Raw genomic sequence first — 12,438 nt, 5'->3', positions numbered from 1 at the left:
GGCGCCTGCTTATGAACCATTTGCTTCTGTACCCAGAAATTCATTCAATCAATCAATCATTAGTTTATTACCGTCTCTCGCAGCAAGACTGAATTACAGGCGGTGTCAGCACATATTACAAAAGAAGTCTACTTTTGGGCTTCATATACTAAGGTGATAACGCTCTTTGCCAGGTGTGATTCCTAACTATGACCATTGCAGCCGAAACCGTCGTTGCGCGTTTTCCCACACTCCCAAATCCTTATTGTCTCATGCGGAAATTCTCAACCGAAACTTTAAGGGCAGTTTTAATTGAAGCCTGGGTGGGCCTGATGTATTTTATAGCTGCACCTAGCAGTTAATAATATCAAATAATATCAAATATATGAGGCACTATAAAGATGTATATTTTTACACTTGCTACTAACTAGAACATTCATAGTTTAACAGAGCATATACATTTTCTATACACTTTTTTTCAATAATACATGATTTTACATGGTTTTACAAATCCTTTAGATTGTAAGAAAGTGTATAAGGGTGTTAAAGAATGTAAGAAAGCGTATATTAAAGTGAAAAAAAAATTAAAATAACAACCTAACTTGTTCTGTTACTGTTCTCTACCATGAAATTCAACTGCGGCGATACATTAAGATGCCTGCAAATATCATATAGCTGTTATCTCACATTTCTACAACTTGTGTTTCATCTTGCGTTTCTCCACCTCTTGTTCTCTCAGTTGGCGCCTCAGAATCTTCCCGCTAGGGGTCTTGGGAATGCTGTCAACTATCTCAACCCCTCCCCTTAACCTTTTCTGTGGCGATATATTCTCGCTAACAAACTGAATGATGTCTTGGGGGGTGGTTCCAAGAGTCCCCGCCTTGAGAACTACGAATGCCTTGGGAAGCTCGCCTGCTTCTTCATCCGGGACACCTATTACTGCGGCGTCAGCGATGTCGGGGTGGGACTGGAGCAAGTCTTCTAGCTCTGCAGGGGGTACCTTAATCGAATGATAATGAAATACTTAGTACTTGTATAGCGCATATTGACATCATGAGGGGTGATCAAATAAGCTATATATTTGACTCACTGTCTGGAAAATTATTATAAACTGAACGCACGCAGCGACGCGCCAGATAATATATGAATAGTATCTTCCTGATGCTATGAAAATTTGTAAATTCTATTTATCCCTTTAACCTTATCACGTCTTCTTCACCTTTTGCTAGGGGAAGGTGGTAGTCATAGCAAAATCAATTTTAACCTAAAGGGATAGCCCTTGGGTGTGGTCAACAGCAATTGTTACCCCTAAAAGATATAGCACATTAGATGTCGTTGAAACAATATAGCACCCCTGCCCAGGCCTGTGGGAGAACATGCATTCTACAGTTGTTTTTCATTGTTGTTGTTCATTTACCTGAAACCCCTTATATTTGATGAGCTCCTTAACACGGCCAACAATGTAGAAATGCTCTTGGTCGTCATAGTAACCAATATCTCCCGTATGGAGCCATCCCTCATGGTCAATGGTGTTTGCAGTGGCTTCAGGATTGTTTAAGTATCCTCATAATTGACATAAACAAACATCACAATGAATGAAATTGTCCTATCTTCATCATCAGAATGAAATGAAATTGTCCTCATCTTCATCATCAACAACAACAGCAGTAACATCGAGGGACGTAGCAGGGGGATATACAGGGCGGTCCCTCCTCCCCCGATATTTAAAAAAACACAAAGAAAATTACCAGTGGGTTCGTGGCTTTGCCCCAATATTTCATCTTAGTATCTCTATATCGTCCCCCACCCTAAAATAATTCAAAGCCTGCTACAGCTCCATCAACACAATTGCTATCCGGGTTCCTCCACCACTGTCACCACTATTTTAATTGTTCCCACAACGACCACCCCCTATCATCTGTATTATTGTCATCTTAACCGCCATAACCAACATCATCAGCAATTCAATCGTCACAACCATCTTAATATAATCATCAACAACATCGCTATTCATCTTTCATCACCACATTCACCACCTCACTCATATGACCAATGTCACTACACCACAAATCCATCTTCCATTGATAAATGCAGCAAAGAGCAAAATACAAACACCTGTTATTGAAGTATGCAGGCCATACAGCAACCTATGCACCCGAAATTTTTTTTTCCATTTTTTAAATGTTTTTATGGCTGAAAAGGGTGAAGCTTGAATGCCATAAGCCTGGGGGGGATAAAAGCAGACGGGGATGATCGTCGGCGAATCGATAACAGAAATTCTTACCCCTTAGAAATAGCAAATTGGATGTGGTCGAAGAAATTTTTAACTCTAAGAGATGGCAGGATAAAAAAATTAATCACCCCCTTAGGAATGGCAATTGGTCGAATTTTATGCCATCTATATATAAATATAAAGATGGTAAAATCTGAAAAATCCTTCAGCACCCTAAGGGATGGCAGTTGGTCGAAATTATACCCTAAAAGATGTGACGATCACCCCCGTCTACGTTTCTGAAGAGTACCCCCTAATAAAAATATGAAAATACAAGTCCAACTCAACTCCTTACCGTACTTTATGTACATTAGATGACTAAAAAGACAAGGTGTTTCCATAAAGCATAAGGCTTCTTGTGTACACACTTAATTTTCGCGAATCTTTTAAAATCGCGAAATTCGCGAAATTAAAGTGACGCGAAATTAAGTGTAATAAGGTACAAGATTTTCCATCGCTTCCGTTATTTCTGAGGGCTGCTAATCAACCAATAGGAATAGCATCATCTAGCTGGATCATGACTAACCTGTTTCTTCTGTATAACAAGTGTCGTTATCTTTGGCTTATTAGGTTAGGATATACATGTCGGGAACTTCATAAGAACGCGCGCTCTTATTGATTAGCTAACTCGGAATTATGGACAGTATTCACCACTAAAACACAGAAAATAATGAGCCTACTTGTCAAAAATGACCATCGAAAACTTTTACGTCCGAACTTATCGAGCTTGACGTGAAAATAGCATGTTAATCTACAATAAATCTAAATCGAAATGCATTTACGGAAAACTGCCTGTGTTGTACAATTTCCCGCCAAATTATTTCGAATTATTATTTGGAACAAAATCGCCCGTCTCTTTAATTATAAGAACACAACGAAAAATCACTCAAAGCTTTTGCCTGTATAACAAAAGAAAACATCTCAACGATCAAATTCGGTAAGAAAACGACGTGTCAATGGGCCAAGTTAATTATCTTCTTGTCTACAAGATAATGTTCGCAAACATTAAAAAAATGAAAATTCTGTGTTTGATTAAAAGCATTAGGTGAAAATACAAAATTGATATTTTATCAATGATATATCAGAACGATAAACAAATAAAAACTTTCTGAACTCAGGGCCGTGCCCCTGAACTGAACTGGGGGCACGATCCCCCCCCCCCCCCCCCCCCCCAATATTTTAAAAGTATATATGGAAATGACCAGTAGGGGCGTGGCCGTGCCCCTAAATATTTTCTTAATGTTTCTGTATTGTGCCCTCCCCAATATTTTGAGGTCTTCTAAGGCACTGAAACTTCAGACTGAAGTGCCTGACGCGACCGTACTTTATGTAAGGTAAAAAAAGTTGTAAATTCTATAACATAAAAATTAAAATGATAACTACAGCAATATATGTCCTTGTTCAGTCCCCGCTTAGGCTCAGCGAATATCGATGAATAGTTCCCGAGACACGCGAATCAACTGTTAACTATACCTTTCATCATCAAAGGCCCTTTGATGCAAATTTCCCCCTGTTTTCCAGCGGGCTGGGCGACACCTGTCTTCAGATCAACTACCTGCAAAAAATAGCATCACACAAGATTTCTAGAACAATACATTTATGAAATATATGGTAGTGTTGTTTACTCTAAGTAAAGTACTGACCCACATATATTATAAGTAAATATAATATTTGTGGGTCAGTAAGTATATCGACCCACAAATATTATATTGGTATATCACCTTTCACTGTCTATACCCCCCTCTCCTCCCTCCACCTGAATCCTCCCCTGTTCCTACCTTAACTTGAGAACAAGGCAAGACTTCTCCAACAGATGCTGGTTTCTTTAAATTCTTGCGGCCTATTAAGGCTACACAAAATTCAGTCAGGCCATACCCTAAAAAAACATCCACACAAGAAGTTCACCAACAAATTAACCATTAATCTTTAAAAAAATAGTTTTCATCAGTAGCATACTCTTTTTTTATAAGAACGTCTGATTTTCAGTTGAAGCTTGGGCCGTTCTTATTTTTGGACATTTTAAGGCTGAATATGTTCTTAACGATGTTCTGAAATTTTACTGTTTATAAGAATATAATACCCAATGAAATTTTAGGAAGAGAATACACTAATGATCAAAATAGCAATAATAAGGTTTGTACTATATGCACAATTTGATTCTGCATTTTAGAACGCATCAGGACTAAAAAAAAAATTTTTTCGGCTATCCGAGCCTCGGCATGTTCTTAGCATGTTATGCAAATTAGGTGAAATCTCAGGCTGGACGTTCTTATAAAAAAGGTTCTCATTAAAAAAACACAAGACAAAAAAGTAGGCAAAAAATTATATTAAAAAAGACGGGCTGACGTAATGCGTTAATCTGTCAACGAAATAAAATAGCCGAGCCTGTACGACAATAAAAGTCCCGTGGAGATACTGCAAAGGCATAAAAAATCCCTCTTGGTGGTCAGATTTTTATCAGAGGTTCCCCCTCCCCCTCCCCGAGAAGTTAGGTCTGTACAGGACCCGAAATGATCCCAGGACCCGAAACGATCCCAGGACCCGAAATGATCCCCAAAAGTACCCCAACTGATCTAGGGACCCGAAACGATCCCCAAGAGTCCCCGAAATGAACCCCAAGGAATTGCAGTAATGGACAAACAAAAGGAATGTGGAAGGATTGGCTTTCAGTTTTAAAAACATATGAAACATTTAAGCGTCATTTTTGTCACTATCCAGAAATTTGAATTAACTAAAACCATAGTATTAAGATTTTTATATACGATTGCGCGGGAAATACAGCTTTCGACAGCTTGGTTGAGTCAACAATTGGGGTCAAATAAAAATTCCCGTGATGGTAATTTGAAGAACCAGGCCTGAATAAATAATTCATACATAACACGCCATAAACGAATGTCTCCAAAGATTAGACATGCCTCTGCTTTCCCGTAGGAAAATGTTTGTTTGTGTTCGGTGAATGAAAGACCTATCATAAAGAGAGATAGAGAGAAATCATGCAGTGGTGTACGCACTACTACATAAGGAAATTCAAAACTCACATATTGCTTTCAACAAAAGCCACATCTCTTAATATTTTGCAACGGTAGTAAAAGGGTTGTTCGAGTGCATTACTCAGTGTGCTTTTGTAATTCCATCTTCTCGGCCAAACCGGCTGTCGGTAAATATTCGCTTGTGTGAACATGGATTTCGTGGTGAAAAACACGTTTGGTTGTCAAATGAATATAGATTTTTAGGGTGATGTTTACCGGAAACGAGATTTATAGTGTCAGAGTCATGTGTTGGAACTGCAAATGTTTCGAAGGTCAAAAGTTTGGTTGTTCTGAGCAAGGCTGTGCTTTGGCTGTGCTATGTTTATGTTGTACTCCTTTCAGTAGCAATTAAAAGTTGTGTATTTGTTTTGTTTTGGGTTTACCGCCGGGGCAATGTAATAAATAGAAGTATTGTATTGGAATTTAAGTTTTTTAAGTCATTTAGAAATAGATTGGCTGTCAACCCTAAATTATGATTTAAGAATTGGAAGTGCTTCTTCTGCTTTCCCTTTGTCCATTACCGCATTTCCGTGGGGTTGATTTCGGGGACTCCTCGGTATCGTTTCGGGTCCCGGGATCAGTTGGGGTACTTTTGGGGATCATTTCGGGTCCTGGGATCGTTTCGGGTCCTGGGATCATTTCGGGTCCTGTACCTTTTTCGGATTCCGCACCCCCAAGAAAAATATTTGGTACGGGCCTGATAGCTCACAAACGCACATTCCCATTGACAAAAGATAATTTGATTGAACGATAGTAATCAAAGTTGCAGTGCTTACTAACAAGATATAAACATCGGTTTATCCCGATAAGAAAACAGGATATGACTAATAATCGCACGTTTTAACGTGCTTTTTAAAAAGCACATTCTAAACGTGCACGAATAAAATCAATTACGTTTGGAAACAATTTGTAAAACTGCAAAACAATTATAATCGTAAATTCCAAAACCTTGGTTTGATTCTACATTTGGGAATCTGGACATGAATGCATCCATCATTTCCTCGCCGAGTGGTGCGGCCCCACACCCTACAGACTTAACGCTGGACAGATCATACTTTAACACACTCGGATGCTTGGCCAGGAAAATAAGTAATGGCGGAACCACACTTATATTTGTCACCTATAGGGAAAAGCAAAAATACAAGTTTTGAGTTCATAGTCGTTGCGGGTAACACCTTTTTGGCGGGTGAGTTGTGGGCATGTCCAGAAAAAAACGCAGATTGGGGTCTATCAGGAACACACATTTATTCAACTGATAATGATTTGCAGATGTGTGGCTGTAAATTTGTTAAAAAGTCATGCATTTCTTTGGCTATAGTAGTATGGGTGGGTTTGGATGTTAAGTTTCTATTGGTATAGTAGTATGGGTGGGTTTGGATGTTAAGTTTCTATTGGTATAGTAGTATGGGTGGGTTTGGATGTTAAGTTTCTATTGATATAGTAGTATGGGTGGGTTTGGATGTTAAGTTTCTATTGGTATAGTAGTATGGATGGGTTTGGATGTTAAGTTTCTATTGGTATAGTAGTATGGGTGGGTTTGGATGTTAAGTTTCTATTGGTATAGTAGTATGGGTGGGTTTGGATGTTAAGTTTCTATTGGTATAGTAGTATGGATGGGTTTGGATGTTAAGTTTCTATTGGTATAGTAGTATGGGTGGGTTTGGATGTTAAGTTTCTATTGGTATAGTAGTATGGGTGGGTTTGGTTGTTAAGTTTCTATTGGTATAGTAGTATGGATGGGTTTGGATGTTAAGTTTCTATTGGTATAGTAGTATGGGTGGGTTTGGATGTTAAGTTTCTATTGGTATAGTAGTATGGATGGGTTTGGATGTTAAGTTTCTATTGGTATAGTAGTATGGGTGGGTTTGGATGTTAAGTTTCTATTGGTATAGTAGTATGGGTGGGTTTGGATGTTAAGTTTCTATTGGTATAGTAGTATGGATGGGTTTGGATGTTAAGTTTCTATTGGTATGGTAGTATGGGTGGGTTTGGATGTTAAGTTTCTATTGGTATAGTAGTATGGGTGGGTTTGGATGTTAAGTTTCTATTGGTATAGTAGTATGGGTGGGTTTGGATGTTAAGTTTCTATTGGTATAGTAGTATGGGTGGGTTTGGATGTTAAGTTTCTATTGGTATAGTAGTATGGGTGGGTTTGGATGTTAGGTTTCTATTGGTATAGTAGTATGGGTGGGTTTGGATGTTAAGTTTCTATTGGTATAGTAGTATGGGTGGGTTTGGATGTTAAGTTTCTATTGGTATAGTAGTATGGGTGGGTTTGGATGTTAAGTTTCTATTGGTATATTTTGAGGGTGTAGATTTGGGCTCTGTCAGTACACACCCACCCCCTCCATCAAGTTTACGCTCACATAGCATCTCCCTGAGCTGAAAATGTAGTAAGCCTGCAATTGTAATAAGAAGTTGCCCACAAATGTAATAAAAGCATAATGTAAAAAAGGCAAATTCTTTTGGAAGTTGCCCACAAATGTAATAAACCCCCAATTAGAGCAAGAAATAGAAAGACCAAACAAGAAAATTGAAGAATTTGAATTTAAATAATAAGATTCTTGTTATAACACTTGTGGGTAACCTTTTTACATTGTGGGTTTATTATATTTGTGGACAACTTCTTATTACAATTGCAGGTTTATCACATTTGTAGCTCAGGGGGATAATATGTGAGCATAAACTTGATGGGTGCTACACATTCCAATCAAGTGTGTTTGTTTGTTTGTGTGTGTGTGTGTGGGGGGGAATTAATTTGGATGAGAAATCTTAGTAGTTAATATTACCTTGTACTTTTGAATTGCCTCCAAAAATGACACAGGATCAAACTGCCGTATGCACACCATAGTTACCCCAATAGCTATATTGATTCCTAACATAATCGCAAGTCCAAACACATGAAACATTGGGACTATCAAGACTTGGATGATTTTGCTAGCTTCTGTAGTTTGCTCTGATGTCATAGCCCAGAAATTATTTAGAATAACAACTGCTGATATCAGATTGTAGTGTGTGAGTAATACTCCCTTTGGGAGGCCTGTGGTTCCACTGGAGTAAAGTATATAAGCAACATCCTGTTTCCAGTTGACAGGCACGTGACTGGGAAAGGCAGAGCCATCATCGTTAAGTATCTGGTCATACAATGTTTGGTGGCCAGGGGTATCAGCCAAGACAAAAACACGGCGTACACATGAACACTTTGCTGCAGCCTGATTCACCTGCAAAGAGATGGATTGTGATTTGTTACATCAATTACCACTTCTTATCAATAATGCCTTTTTGAATACGTTGAATGATACTGCTTGTTAATCATTGAATAAACAAATAAAAAAAGTCTCTAACAGACTCAGAGCTAGCTTCCAATGATAACTTTATGTAGAGTTCAAGCACACCAAATTGTGCAAAGTGCAGACTGCCCCATGCTTGAATTCATTTGTCAACTCTTTCAGGGCAAAAGTAAAGCAAGATCTGCCTCGCTGTGTCAAGAAAGTAAGGATAAATACAAGAAATGCAACAAATGGTAATATAGCACCATGGCCTATTTATCTTCTTACAGTTTGTTTCACTCCCATCCCATTAGCAGCATCAGAGGGAAGAGTATGATAGGGGTAGCAGGCCCATACCCAGGGGGTGCGCAGGGTACAAGTATACCCTTCTGTTATAGCTAAAAGTGGGTAATTTCTTATTAAAGGATCGTGCACACCCCCACCAAGCCAATCCTGGGTATAGAAAATATGTATTTTGGCATTCCAGGTTTAGGGAAGGGTCATTATTTATCGGGGGGAGGGGGGGAACTGCTAAGTTGAATTTTTTGGGGATAAAAAAATTTCGACCCTCCCCCCATTGAAAATTGTGACTCTCCCCCCGAAAATTGTGACTCTCCCCCAAGAAGGCTTCCAAAAATTAAGGCCCTCCCCCAGAACAGCAAAAAGCTAAATCCATTCACTTGGTTCAGGAAAATTAATGGTTGTTTTCACACTATTTCACGAAATGGAGTGAACAAAAAATATTCAGGTACAGAACTGTATATTACTGCGCGCCGTATGTGTGGGAGGGGGGACTAAGCAGACAGCCCATGCAAGGGGCGGCGGAGCTGGCCTTTAAACATTATCAAGTCAGGAACAGTGTCAATTTTAAGCCCATATTCAAGGGATATTTAATAAAGTATTGTACATAGGGGGTCTGGGGGCATACTTCCCAGTGAATTTTTTGTCAAACATCATTGGAGCTCCTTTCCACCAGAATTCTTATTTGTAAATTTTTTCATACAACCAATCTTAAAAGATAGTGGGGGGAATGAATGAAAACATGAATGGAAATTGAAAAATCTAAACTAAGCGCCAGCAAGTCATGGAAATGCAAGCAAGAGGCCCATCATATTATATATTGGAATTTTGAAATTCCAGACTATAAGGAGACTCAGAAATCGATCAGAATACTTGTTCAAAATATAAGGCCCTCCCCTAAACCCTGTTTAAAAAATTAAGGCCCTCCCCCAAATCAGTGCTAAAAAATTGGGAGCCTCCCTCCAAACAAAGTAGCCCTCTCCATCCCCATTACATAATGACCCTTCCCTAACCACAAAATAAAAAAAATTGTTACTTCTGCCTCTGTCGTGACCCTTTTTCAAATTCTAGACCTTGTCCTAGTTTTATTTTGTTACCTGGTGAATCAGTTCAGGTGTAGTGATAATGTAGTTTGCTTGTGAATCCTTTAGCTGGGGGACCATCTCACGCACTGTATACTGAGGGTTGAGTGTTGTCACCCTCATGCCGACAGACAAGGCACCGTAGCACACCACCGGGTACTCTATCATGTTTGGCAAAATGACAGCCATTGTGTCTCCTATTTGAGCACCTCGTCGTACCAGAACTGAGCCACATTTTCTTATTAAAGTGCAGAGCTCTGAGAATGTGAAGGACTTGCCTGTTGCACTGTCAATCTGGAGGCAGGACATAGATGGATTTTTGTTAGGTTCTTAGTTATTAGTTTTTAAATAGCTGATGAAGCTAATGCTAGAAGGACATTAAAATTGAAATACTTCAAATACAAATATATACATAACAGCAACAATACTAAGCAATATGTCAGCAACTTGCTAGGTAATAAATAAATAAATAAATAAATAAATAAATAAATAAATAAATAAATAAATAAATAAATAAATAAATAAATAAATAAATAAATAAATAAATAAATAAATAAATGAATAAATAAATGAATAAATAAATGAATAAATAAATGAATAAATGAATAAATAATAAATGAATAAATGAATAAATGAATAAATGAATAAATGAATAAATGAATAAATGAATAAATGAATAAATGAATAAATGAATAAATGAATAAATGAATAAATAAATAAATGAATAAATAAATAAAAAACAAATGAATAAATAAATAAATAAATAAAAAATAAATGAATATGAGGCAGGGATAAGCAGGCACGTACACAGGGGGGTGTGAAGGGTGCGCACACACTCCCCTTGGCGGCCAAAAAGTGGGTCATTCCTTATTAGGGAATCTTCAAATACTATGCTTTTTCCATATGATAACTATGACTGCGCACCCCCCTCTGGGTAAATCCAATCCTGGGTACGCACCTGATAAGGGTGTGCTATTCAGGTAGAAAAGAGTCGGACCTCTTCCCCAAACCTTACTTATCAATTATAACCCACCCCTTTATTGCAATTGTTCTTGACGAGAAGAACAGAAATGTACTTCCGAGCGGGAACGAACGGGTCAACTGGAGCCAAACTCGTCTTGTCGCATGAGTTGTGTGGTGACCCTCCTCCCCCCCCCCCCATCCCTCTGGTCACACGCCTCCTTTTACATGTCTTAATCACCCAGGGGCAGCCCCCCTCTTTTATGGGCGGATTACGCTTTTTACAAGTGAATATTTCATACAAAAGTCAAACAAACTACACTTTTGGACAACTCCACCGCCTCTGTTATCAGATGGATAGATAGATATTTTATTCATGGCACCTTAAAAAACATTTACATTTACATTGGTGTAGATCCACAAATTAAAAATAAATAAATGATATTGACAGAAGTTGACATGTTTTGCTTTACCTTTTTTCATTTTTTTTTTATTCTCATAATTCTTCAGATGCGTCTAGGGGGGGGTGAATAGGTTCGCGGATCGGCGCGGCGGATTCAGCCTCGAAATGCTCACGGATTACGGATTTTGATGATTATTTCAGCGGATTGAGGGATTTTGGAAATACGGCGGATCTCGGATCTGTTGACAATTTTGGCACGGAATTCGGATTTTGACTGCTTTGACGGTCAAATTTCGGATTTTAAATGAATTTCAATCGATGCTATTGTTTATCTGTCAAACCATGCGGATCTAAAAATATCTGCGGATCCACGGATTTGCCCCGAAAGTGTTGCGGATCGGCGGATTTACATACCCCTATCCACCCCCCCCCCCCCCCACCCTTCTAGCAACAGTGTGGTGTCGGACTTTGTAGAACTGCCGCCGAGTGTAATGTAGTATTTTTGAGTGTGAAATGTTGTCAATAAAATTGCCAAAAAAGTTATAGAACATATCTTGGTTGAGTCTAAGTAAAATTTCCGATTCACGGATTTGTGCTTGTTTGAGTTTTCGCTTTCGAGATGAAATGAAATGAGATGAAATAGCCTATGTACTTACAAGGGCTTTCTCGTCCCCATACTCGGCGAACTTCTGGAGCATAAACCGCGGGAAAGATCGTACATCATCTGGGATCGGTATATCTGGGAGTTTGCTCCGTACCACCGACATCTTAGCGATCGCGTGACTATAGGCGACGAAACCCAAAACTCACACACTAGAGTTAGGGACGGACATGGGCTCATGGGACGGACAGTTAGAAAGCTGAAGGGGGGGGGGGAGGTGGGGACGTTACAGTCGTGCATGTTTTTTCTTCTTCTTGTCTTCAAGACGTGCATGAATTCTTTTTAAATTGTTGTATGCATTTTTCTTTCTGTCTGCTTGGGCTGCACTCATTTTTTCCAGGCTTTTCTTCGTGTATGATTTTTTTTGGTTCCCTACCACCCCCCTCTCCCCCCATTTACTTAGCCCCTGCTTTATCACAGGGAGCCCAAGATATTCGGGAAAAATGTTTTCAGTAAATCAAACCAGGTTCTGAGATAAGAGTC

General features: G+C 38.8%; 1 protein-coding gene across 1 annotated transcript; it reads right to left on the bottom strand.

Moving 5' to 3' along the window:
* Nucleotides 1-365: 365 nt before the first annotated feature.
* On the bottom strand, nt 366-12,130 carry LOC5518504 (4-coumarate--CoA ligase 1). The gene is made up of 8 exons (XM_001638405.3): nt 11,951-12,130; nt 9,947-10,225; nt 8,070-8,501; nt 6,229-6,400; nt 4,030-4,127; nt 3,725-3,806; nt 1,397-1,542; nt 366-979 (listed from the first exon to the last, which is right to left on the bottom strand). Exons 1-8 carry the CDS (start codon nt 12,059-12,061, stop codon nt 671-673), a joined length of 1,629 nt encoding a protein of 542 aa, XP_001638455.1. The 5' UTR covers nt 12,062-12,130; the 3' UTR covers nt 366-670.
* Between the last annotated feature and the right edge of the window lie 308 nt (nt 12,131-12,438).

Source organism: Nematostella vectensis, chromosome 13, assembly GCF_932526225.1.
Source record: "Nematostella vectensis chromosome 13, jaNemVect1.1, whole genome shotgun sequence".
NCBI classification, from domain to species: Eukaryota; Metazoa; Cnidaria; class Anthozoa; order Actiniaria; family Edwardsiidae; genus Nematostella; species Nematostella vectensis.
Note: the sequence above shows the minus strand (reverse complement) of the source record. Positions and strands in the feature narration are given on the sequence as shown.